Source organism: Rhinopithecus roxellana, chromosome 5 (assembly GCF_007565055.1).
Source record: "Rhinopithecus roxellana isolate Shanxi Qingling chromosome 5, ASM756505v1, whole genome shotgun sequence".
In the NCBI taxonomy this organism is placed as follows: Eukaryota; Metazoa; Chordata; class Mammalia; order Primates; family Cercopithecidae; genus Rhinopithecus; species Rhinopithecus roxellana.
The window spans coordinates 40,759,260-40,772,632 of NC_044553.1; the positions used below are offsets into that span (position 1 = coordinate 40,759,260).

A 13,373-nucleotide genomic window follows, 5' to 3' on the forward strand; every position below is an offset into this window, starting at 1 on the left:
ATAAATGAATTACTAAATAGCCTCTTCTATTTTATTCTATTTTAATATGTCAAAATATGAAATAAATGGTAAAATTTGAGGTATGAAATTTTCAAATTTTTCCTTCTCTGATTTTATAAAAAACATATCATCATAAGCATTTACTTAAATGTTTTTGTTCATACTTAATTCATAGCATGTATAATGGATTTCAAGATGTATATGTGTCTATGTATGCATATGTGTATGTATGTATGTATGTATGTATGTAACTATCTATCTATCTATCTATCTATCTATCTATCTATCTATCTATCTACTCATTCAGCATCCCACACTATGTCTTTTCTGACACATATTATGAGAACATTGAATATTTGTTGAATGAATGAATTTTAAATCATATAGATCTATTGCCAAATTATACTCCAATCCAAACAATTAAAAGGGAGATTTTCTTAATGTTTTTTAAACTAAGAAATTGTTGCATATTTACCCCCCCTGAAAAGAAGGAAGGAATGTTAAAGAGCTGAATATAGCAAAGAGCAAATCATGATTTTTTTTATGACATAATCTAATATAGTCAAAATCTCTAGGTATGTCTTACCTGCCAACTCTACATGCCAATTCTAAAGGCATGTTAACTAACTTATTAACTAAAAATAGTCTGCTCAACAAATAAACTATAGTATTTGACTCTTGCAAAGAATCACAATTATTTTCCAGTCCTCTTGGAATTCCAACCTGATTTGGAAGAGTGGCTGTGTATTTATCTGACAAGTCCAAAACTTTCCTGGAAAATAAATTTACTCCTGAATAGTCTTTTATCATTTCAGTATTGCATAAATCCCAGCCTGGCAACATCAGTGAGAAATGATCTTCATTCGAAGCAAGTCCCAAAGAAATAGGACCCTGAAGCTTTAAAATATTGAGGTGCTTAATGCAAAGATAATCTAAATCTTTATCCACTCCCCATGGCAAAAGGCAAGACAGAAACAATTTAGCTGTGTCTATTGTAAGACTGGCATCTAATTTTCTTGATGGCTTAGGCTGCATTTTTTTGGAGATCTTCATTTTCTTCTGCCTTTTAATTCCATCATTTTCTTCTGAGAATTTGACGGTATTATCTCCTTGGGCCAGGCTTTCAGTAATAGGCTTGGCTTGTGCCTCTGCTGAGAGAGGACCACAGGCAGTTTTACTTTTTCTCAGTGTCAGTGTCTTCTTCTCCACTGTGCTCTTGGCTCTTCTCAGGACCTCACCACCATAGAATGAACTGGAAGAGTCAACATCACTGAGTGGAGTTGGTAGCAAAAGTTCAACAAGGTTTTCCAGATCAAATAGAAGAATATGAAAGCCCACGTTACTCCATTTTGTCTTCACAGGCAAGACATTAAAAGGTCTTGGGCAAAATTTGGCATCAGCAACCTAAGGGAACAAAAAAATATTTTGTGTCAAAGTTCTTGCTTATTAAGTTATTTTATTAAAGATTCCATGACGTTAAAGTGGCATTTTTAAAAAGTATTAAATTGCAGAGCAGCTAAAGGCAAGTCATTTTAATTTTTTTGTCTTAGCTATAAAAAATTCCTTTCTAAATTAAATATTCTATATTCTAACATTCTTTGAAAACTTCTTTTCTTTTTTCCTAAATTTTATTTTTCCTCTAAATAAATATGAATTATGTCTCTGGAGTAAGATGGTACTAGATTAACATCCTTTAATATACACGCTCACATCTTTCTACTATTATAGTCATAAAGACACACAAGGACAAGGTAGGTGTGAAAACTGAGGAGAACAAATGTAAGAACGCATGCAAAAATTAAGTATTTTAACAACAATGGTGCTTCCAAATTTGTTAAAATTGGAAGTAACTGAAATGTTGACCAATGTCATATTGCTCTAAGAAAAACCCGAAAAACTCACCTTGTTGTCTTGCATTTGATTTTTCCCCAAAGGCTGGCACAGTGGGTTCCCATACTTCTACTATGTTCTTGCTAATTTATGAGGCATTCCTTGAATACCCTGTTCCCTCATATCAACCCATTACTCTCTAAACTCTTCCTTGCTTTCTTTCTTCTTTCTAGGACTTAGGATTTCCTTATAGAATATGAAAAATTTATTTCTTTATTGTATGTTTCCTCCACTAGCATTCAACCTCACCTTTGCAGGAATTTTGTATGTTAGTTGTCTCCAGTGCCTACAAAATAATGCTGCTATACAGCATTATCAAGAGACTCAATTAATGTCTGTTGAATTAATAATTAGCAAATTTATACAATGGAACAGCATTTAAATAATTTAAAATGGTGGTATAAATTGTATCAATTGGTGAAACACATGTTATTAGGCAGACAAAATAATTCTCCGTTTGTAAAATTTTACGTACAAATACAGATATTTAAAAATTTGACATATATCTGTATCTACATTTATATATATAAATGTACATATATGGAGAATAAGTAAATACAAATAAATAAAGTCACAAAGGATATGAACCAAAATGTTAACAATAGTTAACATTTAATTGGGAAGAAGAAATTAAAATGATCTTTATTTATACTATGGTGTGTTGTGGTTTTGATTTGGTTTTCTGAAATTTTTTACGGTGATGATATATTTAATTTTCAATAATAAAAAAGGAAAGTATAAAAAGAAAACCATTACAAATTATAAATGTTAAAAAACGAAATGGAGAACGAATTGTAAAGAGCACATTTGTTTGTCAATAATTGTTAATATAATTATTAACAAATAATTTTTGCAAGTCAATAATAAGAGGATCTTACAGATGGATGAATGGGCAAAGATAATAACAATTCACAAAACAAATATTCAAAAGTTACAATATGAAAAATTTTTACTACAAGTAGTAACCAGAAAAATGAAATTAAAATAATACCATTCATTGGCCTATTAATTTCACCAACATTATGTTCATCAAAGAAGCCAGACATAAAAGAATTAACTGTATGTAATTCCATCCCTGTTATTTTCAAAAGACAGGAGAAAACAAAGCAAGACGGTTTAAGGATACATTCATAAACAATAAATCTACAAAGATAGAGGCTATCTTTTGAGGACCGGGAAAGTATAGTTTCTGGGGTGCTCACTTCTTTCATTTCTGGATCTATGTGGTGATTATGAAGGCGTGTGCTTTATGACAATTCATTGAGTTGTACATTTTTGTGCTGTGTTGTTTACTTTTTTCTCTATGTGTTATACATTTCATGGTAAATAAATAGTGTAAATGAACTGTTTAAGGAATATTAACAAAGTGCCTCCATTTGGACTAAAAAGTAGAATATGTCCTGATTTTTTTTATCCTTGCATACTGTCAGAAAGTAACCAATATATGAATTTTATGCTTATAATTTCTTTGCTTTTGTTTAGGTCTTAACCTTCCTATATGAGCTATTTAATCTTGCATGTTTTTGCATGTTTGCCAAACTCCAGATTACATCTCCCACTTATTTAGACCATGTTTAATTTCTTTTGATGGTTTTATAATCACTCAAAAATATGTTTATATTACTTGCCTATCAGTTATTTTAACTCTGCAGTACCTATAACTTTGGGCCCTCTTAAAATTTATTACTTTTGTTGCCTCTTTTTTTTTCCTGCTAGAATTTTGTCAATTTTGATACACTTTTTAAAGAATCAACTTTTGACTTTGTTTATCCTCTTAATGGAATAATGTTTTTCTTAAAAGGTAGTCTTGCTAAGTATACAATTTTAGCTTGACTTATTTTCTCCCAGTATTGGTGAAGAAAGGATTATTCTGCAGTCTCTGCCTTCCTCTGATGCAGTTGAGAAGTCAGCTGCTAGTCTGTCACACCATCTGTCTTTTCTCTCTGCTGTTTGATTAGATCCTTTAGGCTTTAATATTCCACAGGTTCACTATGATTCTTCTAGGTGTGGATGTTTTCCCCTAGTCCTCCACTGTATCTGAGCCTCCCTATCTTTCATTAACTTTGTGAAGTTGTTGGGCTTATCCTATTGAATATTTTCTCTCATCATACCATTATCCCCTTATGGGACTCTGATCAGGTATTTGTCAGAGGCTCTATCCCCTTACATGTTTTTCATCTCTTTGTCTTTCTGTACCTCATGTGGGGCAATCTCTTCAAAATTTTTCTTTTAGTTTGCCAATTTTCTTCTCACCTGTGTTTAATATATCACTTAACTTATGCACTGAGTTCCTAATTTTGATTTTTACATTTTTTATTTCCAGAAGTTCTATTTGGTTCTTTTAAAAAAACAAAATGGTCATTTTTATACATAGTTATTTCTTAACCATATTTTAAAATCATTCTTATATTTTTAAACATACGTCTTATACTTTGCATCTATAAAGTTTCTAAAATCTTTGTGGATATGGCTCTGCTTTTTTATTTTGCCAATGTTTTCCTGTTTCCGTGTATGTTTTATAATTGTGTCTGTGTGTGTGTGTGTGTGCGTATGAAATATGATCAGTGAGAATCCTTTGAGATATATGTGAGCGTGCACTCTGTAAGAGAGGATTTTAGTTTGTGAATACCAGTTACCCAGGAGTACTACCAAATAGGGCCCTCTTTAAACAAAATTTCCAGCTTAAAAAGTTTTCATTCCTTGAAGGTGGTGTGAATTCTGATTTAAGATTAAGGTTATTAATACTTAAGCAAAAGTACTTTCCCCCCTCCATCTAGGGCTGAGACCAACAAAGACAAATATTTTTATTCATTCTCTTCTTTTTTTTTTTTTTTTTTTTTTTTTTGAGACGGAGTCTTGCTCTGTCGCCCAGGCTGGAGTGCAGTGGCGGGATCTCAGCTCACTGCAAGCTCCGCCTCCCGGGTTTACGCCATTCTCCTGCCTCAGCCTCCCGAGTAGCTGGGACTACAAGCGCCAGCCACCTCGCCCGGCTAGTTTTTTTTTTTTTTTTTTTTTATATATATATATATATTTTTAGTAGAGACGGGGTTTCACCGGGTTAGCCAGGATGGTCTCGATCTCCTGACCTTGTGATCCGCCCGTCTCGGCCTCCCAGAGTGCTGGGATTACAGGCTTGAGCCACCGCTCCCGGCCTCATTCTCTTCTTGTGTGAAAAAATATTGCTCACCTTGGTTGGCTTTTTCATTGAATACACAGCTCTTAGGGGACAATGAACTTATGCTGTGGTATCCTATCCAACTTCCTATCACTGCACTGGACCTGGAAATTCTGTCTTTTAACCTTTAGAGTGGTTTAAACTAAACCTAAAAGTACCCAGGGATTAGCAAATGCTCTTTCAGCCTTCTCCAACTTGTCTGGAATTGTGCTCTCATTTTGCTTTTTACCTGTAAGAACTTCTGTAAATTTCTCGTTAATTCAAATATGCATTATTTTCAAAGATAAATTTTAAAACAGCTTAATCTTTATTTGTAGAGAAATGAACAGGGCTGATGCTCAGACTATTAGCCAACAAACTTGCAAATAGCATTAAAAATTGAATATTCAGTTTTGATAATGGAGGGAGTAAACAGGCATTCTTATACACTGCAAGATTAGTGTAAGCTGGTACTTATTTTATGGAAGGCAAGTTGGCAACGTGTATCAATAATCTTAAAATGTTACATACTCTTTAATGTAGAAATTATTTTAAAAGTAACTTATCCTAAAGGTATGATTATAAATATGCACAAAATCATATAAAAAAATGGTCATTGAAAATTTTTCTATTTCAATAAGCTGAAAATAAATGTCCCATACAATAGATTTGGCTGAATACATTATGGCATATATATATGCAAAATACATTATGACATACATATATATGCCAAAAATTCATATATATTGTCAATGGAAAATAATTAAAATTTTAAAAATATAATCCCATTTTCTATAAAATTGCAGATTTCTTAAAATTTTTTGGATATATTTATTTTTTTAATTTCTACAAAAACTTATATTTTACTATGCCAAACAAAAAGCTCTTCTAAAAATAGTAATCAAAATGGCCAACCCAGAAATAAACCTAAATACTTACAGCCAACTGATCTTCAACAAAGCAAACAAAAACAAAGTGAGGAAAGGACACCCTACCCAACAAATGGTGCTGGGATAATTGGCTAGCCACATGAAGGAGAATGAAACTGGATCCTCATCTCTCACCTTAAACAAAAAAATCAACCCATGACAGATCAAGGACTTAAATCTCAGACCTGAAAATATAAAAATTCTAGAAGATAACATTGGAAAAACTCTTCTAGACATCAGCCTAAACAAGGATTTCATGACCAAGAACCCAAAAGCAAATGCAATAAAAACAAAGATTAAACAGCTGGGACTTAAATAAACTAAAGAGCTTTTGCATGGCAAAAGGAACAGTCAGCAGAATAAACAGACAACCCACAGAGTGGGAGAAAACTTCACAATCTATACATCTAACAAAGGACTGATATCCAGAATCTACAATGAACTCAAATCAGAGAGAAAAATACAAACAATTCCATCAAAAAGTGGGCTAAGAACATGAATAGAAAATTATCAAAAGAAGATATACAAATTGCCCACAAACATATAAAAAATGTTCAACATCACTAATGATCAGGATAATGCAAATCAAAACCACAATGCAATACTACTTTACTCTTGCAAGAATGGCCATAATAAAAAAATAAAAAAATAATAGATGTTGGCGTGGATGCGGTAAACAGGGAGCGCTTCTACACTGCTGGTGGGAATGTAAACTACCACAACCACTATGGAAAACAGTGTGGAGATTCCTTAAAGAACTAAAAGTAGAACTACCATTTGATCCAGCAATCCCACTACTGGGTATCCATCCAGAGGAAAATAAATCATTATATGAAAAAAATACTTGTACAACCATGTTTATAGCAGTACAATTCTCAATTGCAAAACTGGGGAGTCAACCCAAATGCCCATCAATCAATGAGTGGATAAAGAAACTGTGATATATATATGTGATAGAATACTACTCAGCTGTAAAAAGGAATGAATTAGTGGCATTCACAGTGACCTGGATGAGATTGGAGACTATTATTCTAAGTGAAGTATCTCAGGAATGGAAAATTAAACATCGTATGTTTTCACTTATAAGTGGGAGCTAAGCTGTGAGAATGCAAAGGTGTAAGAATGACACAACAAACTTTGGGGACACAGCGGGAAAAGGTGGGAAGGGGATGACGAATAAAAGACTACAACTGTGTGTAGTGTATACCACTTGGGTGATGGGTGCAACAGAATCTCACAATCACCACTAAAGCATTTAATCATGTAATCAAACACCACCTGTTCCCCAATAACCTATGGAAAAATAAACATTTTTTTCAAAAAGAAACTATCATCAGAGTGAAGAGACAACCTACAGAATGGGAGAAAATTTTGCAATCTATACATCTGACAAAGCCCTAATATCCAGAATCTACAAGGAACTTAAACAAATTTACAAGAAAAAAACAAACAACCCCATTGAAATGTGGGCAAAAGGACAAGAACAGACACTGTTCAACAGAAGACATTTGTGTGGTCAACTAACATGAAAAAAGCTCATAATCACTGATCATTAGAGAAATGCAAATCAAAACCGCAATGAAATACCATCTCATGACATTCAGAATGGTGATTATTAAAAAGTCAAGAAACAACAGATAATAGCAGGGCTTTAGAAAAACAGGACCAGCTTTTACACTGTTGGTGGACATGTAAATTAGTTCAACCACTGTGGAAGACAGTGTAGCGATTCCTCGAAGACCTAGAACCAGAAATACCATCCGACCCAGCAATCCCATTACTGGGTATATATCCATAGGAATATAAATCATTCTATTATAAAGATACATGCAAGTTCATTGCAGCACTAGTCACAATAGCAAAGATATGGAATCAACCCAAATGCCCACCAATGATAGACTGGATAAGGAGAAAGTGGTACATATATACCATGGAATACTACACAGCCATAAAAAAGAATGAGATGTGTCCTTTACAGGGACAATGGATGGAGCTGCAAGCCATTATCCTCAGCAAACTAATGGGAAAGAAAAAACAAACACCCATGTCCTAATTTATAAGGGGGAGCTGAACAATGAGAACACATGGACACAGGGAGGGTAAAACACACACACCGGGGGCAGTCTGAGGAGGGAGCAGGGGGAGGGAGAGCATCAGGATAAATAGCTAATGCATGCTGGCCTTAATGCCTAGTTGATGGGTTTTGACAGGCACAGCAAACCACCATGGCACACGTTTACCTATGTAACAAACTTGTACATCCTACATATGTATCCTGGAACTAAATTAAACTAAACTAAAATATAATTAAATTAAATTAAATAAGGGGCCCTAGGGAAAAAAGAAAATGTCAACAATAGATATGACTAGCCAAATGTTTTTAACATGTACTACCCTCCCCCAAAACAGTTGCATTGATGAAATTAAACTTAAAAGCATAAGAATAAAATTCACAAGATCAATAATCAAAGGCTAATATTTTAGCCATATAAAGAACTCACATAAATTAATTTGTAAAATACTCATACCATCACAAGAGATAAACAAAGAGATAAAAATATTGCAGAGAGAAACAGTTTTTAAATCATTAGTCTCAAAAAAGTATAAAATTTTGTATACTTTTTTTTACTGGTTTTGATTTTTTTAATTAACTTTTTTTTCACCTTTTATTTTAGATTCAGGGGATACATCTGCAGATTTGTGGTTTGGGATATGATTGATCCCAACACCCAGGTACTGAGCATAGTACCCAATAGTTGGTTTTTCAACCCACAGTCCTCTTTCATTTTTCACTTAGTAGTCCCCAGTGTCTATTGTTGTCATCTTTATGTTCATGAGTACTCATTGTTTAGTATCCATTGATAAGTGAGAGTATGCAGTATTTGACTTTCTGTTCCTGTGTTAATTAACTTAGGATAATTACCTCCAGCTGCATCCATGTTGCTGCTAAGAACATGACTTCTAAGTAGCATTATATGCTCTCTCTCTCTCTCGCTCCATATATCTATATCTATATCTATATATATATACATGTGCACGCACGCACGCACACACACACACATATATATATATCACACTTTCTCTATCCAATCCATTGTTGATGGGCACCTAGGTTGATTCCATGTCTTTGCTTCATGAATAGTACTGGAATGAACATACAAGATCATGTGTCTTTTTGGTAGAACTTTATTTTCTTTTGGATATATACCCAGTAATGAGATTGCTGGGTCAAATGGTAGTTCTTTTTTAAATTCTTTGAGAAATCTCCACACTGCTTTCCACAGTAGGTGAACTAATTTACATTCCCACCAAGTATAAGTATACACTGTATACATTCCCACTCATAAATATACACTGTATAAGTATACACTGCATAAGTATACCCTGTTCTCTGTGGCCTCACCAGCATCAGTTGTTTTCTGATGTTTAATCACAGCCATTCTGACTGGCATGAGATGGTAACTCATTGTGGTTTGGAGTTGCATTTCTATGATAACTAGTGATGTAGAGCATCTTTTCATATGTTTCTTGGCCACTTGTATGTCTTCTTTTGAGAAGTATACGCTCACGTCTTTTCCCATTTTTAATGGAGTTATTTATTTTTTGCTTGTTCAATTGTTTAAGTTCCCTATAGATTCTGGCTATTAGACCTTTGTTGGGTGCATTGCAAATATGAGAAGACCTCTGAAGTGATGACTAGAAGAAGGGTAAGAAGGTATGCATAGAGCGTGAACTGAGAAAATTTCAGAATGGCTGGAAGGTAGAATATGGGAAGGTAGAGAATGAGCTACACAGAAGAGATGAGGTACCGATTACATAGATCTGTATAAACTCTACTGACTACTAAATGTATTCTAAGAATGGTTATAACTCTTGAAGGGGCATTTAAGCTAAGAAGTCACCTAATCACAAACTATAGCTGTGGTTTCTTCTGGATTACTGGTTAATCAAGCAGGCTGAAGGCAGAGTTCTGTCCTCCTATGCACTTCCACGTCCTCAAAGCTATACCCTCTGTCTCAGCACCTAGATCTCCTCAACTTTTGGGGCAATCAAAATCATAGCAATGATTCGAACAATATTTCTTGTTCTCCTCTTATTATTTTGTGGTCCACACAGCCACAATAGGCCTAGTACACTGCCATAAACAAAAATCCTAAATTTCTGTTCCTAAATATGGTCATCTTATCAAAGAAGCAACTGAATATTTTATATTATTTTAAAATCGTAAATGTTATTCCAAATTTAATTAACATACAATAGAATTGGCTTCCATTTGAAAATTTGTTTTTTAACTTAAGTTATTTTTGTTATTTTTAAAATATTTTTTAATAAAAAAAATATTTTTTAACTTGTTATTTTTAAGTCATTTTTAAGTTAAAAAATTTATACTTGATTTTAAAAGTATAAATCATTGCTACGTTTTAATGTATTAAAATTATTAAACATAATTCCAGCCAGTCATCACTGTTTGAAACTTTAGGAAGTATATGTTAAAAATCTTATTACCAAAGGGCCTTGAAAACATAATGACTATCATTCTGGAAATAAGTAACACAGAAAAATGACAGTAAATGCCCATAATATTATTTTCTGAGTTTTCACATTTTATAGATTGGGCAGACACAATATTCAGTAATGTTTAGCAAAGGCTGTAGTTAATATTAACTTTATTTTTATGTTACCTATATGCAATATATTTCACAGACAAAAATTCTATTAAAAGTAGCACACTAAATGCAAAAATACAAATATAATTACGTTAATTTTAGGATGATAAAATATATCTGAAACATCATTCTAACGAAAGTATTTTGGAAACATTTATTAATCTGATTGCAATCTTTAAAAGTCTAGAATAAGTAATTAAATGCAAGAAGTATTTCATCCCATCTATGTAACTGCAAAAATGTGAGAAGTAAATACAAATTTTAAGTGATTGATTTACATGTTGTTTATAAAATGCTATCTGATTGCCTGACAGATAATTCCCCAACATGTGATTTCTAGGTATTGCATCACAGAGAAAGTCCTGGTATTTTCCTCAAAAATCATCACTTTTACTACTACTCTCTGAAATCCCAGGTTGAGGAAAGAGAGGAGGTATTATTCACAATTGGTAAAGCAAGAGGGTGGCACTAAAGGACAATCCATTCCAACCTCTGAACTTCGGAGAGTCTGGGAAGTAAAATAATGCTGATACATCTACATGTGAATGCTATAAACAGCAGGTGGGGAGCAGGCAAAGGCACACAGGGTTGAATTCTTTGTCTGGAGTAGAAAGACTTTGGGAAAAGCTACTGAGTCTGAAAGTCTGCAAGTAGAATCCCAGATGGCTGGCAGGCCAAAATTATTCCTCTGCTACCCACAAGAGCCCAGAATAATTAAAACCAAAGCCAACAACACAAAATTCAAACTGTAAGCAATCCAAAGTACATATAAAAAGGAAAAACAGGACCAACTGTTCAGACAAAAAAAAAAAAAAAATGTAATAGGTGTGAAAAAGTACAAGTCTAACACTTTTATCTGAAGAACAAAGAAGTGCATTGATTTATTTTCTTTTTCCTTCAGCCTACTGTGTTTCTCTTGTGCTTTCTTCTTCCTTTTCTCCCTGATTCAGAAAGACAAAATGGTTAAACAAGACTGGTTTTACTCCTGGCTTTTGAAGGTAGAAACGCACTTTCTAGCAACATGTTCTGATAACTTCTTTCTCAAAACATTTTGGATCCCCCAATGAGTTTGTTATGAAAAAATTTGACCTGCCCAAGCTACTACAACCATGAAATAGATTACATGAGACTGATGCTTAAAACTACCCTCATCTTCTCACTTTTGTGACTTCGTACAGTAACACTTAATACAAATATTTAAATACAAAGTGAGGAAATATAGGCAGCGATTGCTAAAACATTTTAGATATTTTCTTATCTTCCTGAATGAAGAATTTAGAAATTGTCTAATTTGACTCTTTCTCCTTACACTAAGAGAAAAGAGAGAGATAAGGGAAATGATTTGTTCTAAGTTACCCATCTGGCAAATAACTCAACCAAGATTCCCAAGTCTGTTTTTCCTAACTATTCTACTGATGACATTATCCACTTAGATTCTTCAAAGAATGAAATAATATTTTTATTTATTTTTTTAAAACATACAAGGCTCTTTATTAGCTAAATGCTCATTTTACAATACAACACAGTCACTGAGCTGTATAAGGAAGGAAAAGTCATCATCATGTGAAAACATTCACTAATGAACTAGTCACATATAAAATTAGTACCTAAACACTCCTTGCCTTATAACATAAAGACCTAGCCCCATCTATTAGACTTGGACCGGTTATCTGATGATGCAATTCAATTGTAGAGTAGATAGCAAATAGTGTTAAAGATGTAGGATTACACTAACAGTGACAGCAGAACTCTGAGTCATAACCAATGCCAATGACAAATAAGGATGTAACAGAGAAAAACAGATAGCTTGAGAAAACTAACTCAGAAGCTTCAAATGAAAAATGTTTTAATGTAAAGTGTGTAAGTCAGGCCTGTGGAAAGCTTGATTATCTTTCAAATTCTTTTCTAGAACAAAACTCCTTATTATTCTTAGTGAAATTCAAACATAAAATAAAAGATGACATATTGTGAACCACACAGTTTAATTAGAAAAAAACACACCAAACAAAACTCGCTTGATTCATTATATAGTCATTTAAAAAATTAGTGCCTAATTGCAATCATAAATTTACATTTTTCTCAATATAAATAAGCTACATTATTTTACATGTTTAATTTCATTTTTAAGTTAAAAAAATACTTTTTAAAATCCCCTTTACAGTTCTCCACTTAGCTAACCCATCAGATTAATCTGTGCTCTCCAATCCCTCTAACCACTGGTATACTACTTTCCACTTTCTGTATTCTACTCATAGCAACTGAGATATTTACTTTCCAGTAATTTTAATTCTCTTTGTTCTCAACTTTCTTTTCCCAGTTGTGCTTATCACATTAATTACATATTTTAATAAGCTAGGTAAAAATTGAAGAATTCTGTGTATACAACTTAGTTCCTAAGAAAACAAAGTTTAATAATCTGAAAGACCCTATGAAATCCGCATTCTAGTTACTCCACAAGTTTCTAAATTACTTCTACATTTTAAGTAAATAAAAACTATAAGTCACAGCTGAAGCATTAGGAGTGTAGTTAATGCAAAGAAAAAGAATTAGGAAATTTAAACTATGAATCTACACTCAAGGGAAAGGATGTCCATCAGTAGGTTTACAACAATGGAAGTTTTTCAAGTGAGAGATGGCACAGATGATACAAAAAAAAGTTGACATCCATGTATTGAATACTATATTACTGAGAAATTATTTAATGATTAGCCTACATCATAAGTTTGACAGGAA

General features: G+C 33.1%; 1 protein-coding gene across 1 annotated transcript in view; it reads right to left on the reverse strand.

Moving 5' to 3' along the window:
- WDR72 (WD repeat domain 72) overlaps window positions 1-13,373 on the reverse strand; it is a 244,202-nt gene that overhangs the window by 95,700 nt on the left and 135,129 nt on the right. The window contains exon 15 of the mRNA XM_030931778.1: window positions 587-1,404. Within this exon, the coding sequence (XP_030787638.1) occupies window positions 587-1,404 (818 nt within the window). The remainder of the gene's footprint in view (window positions 1-586; window positions 1,405-13,373) is intronic.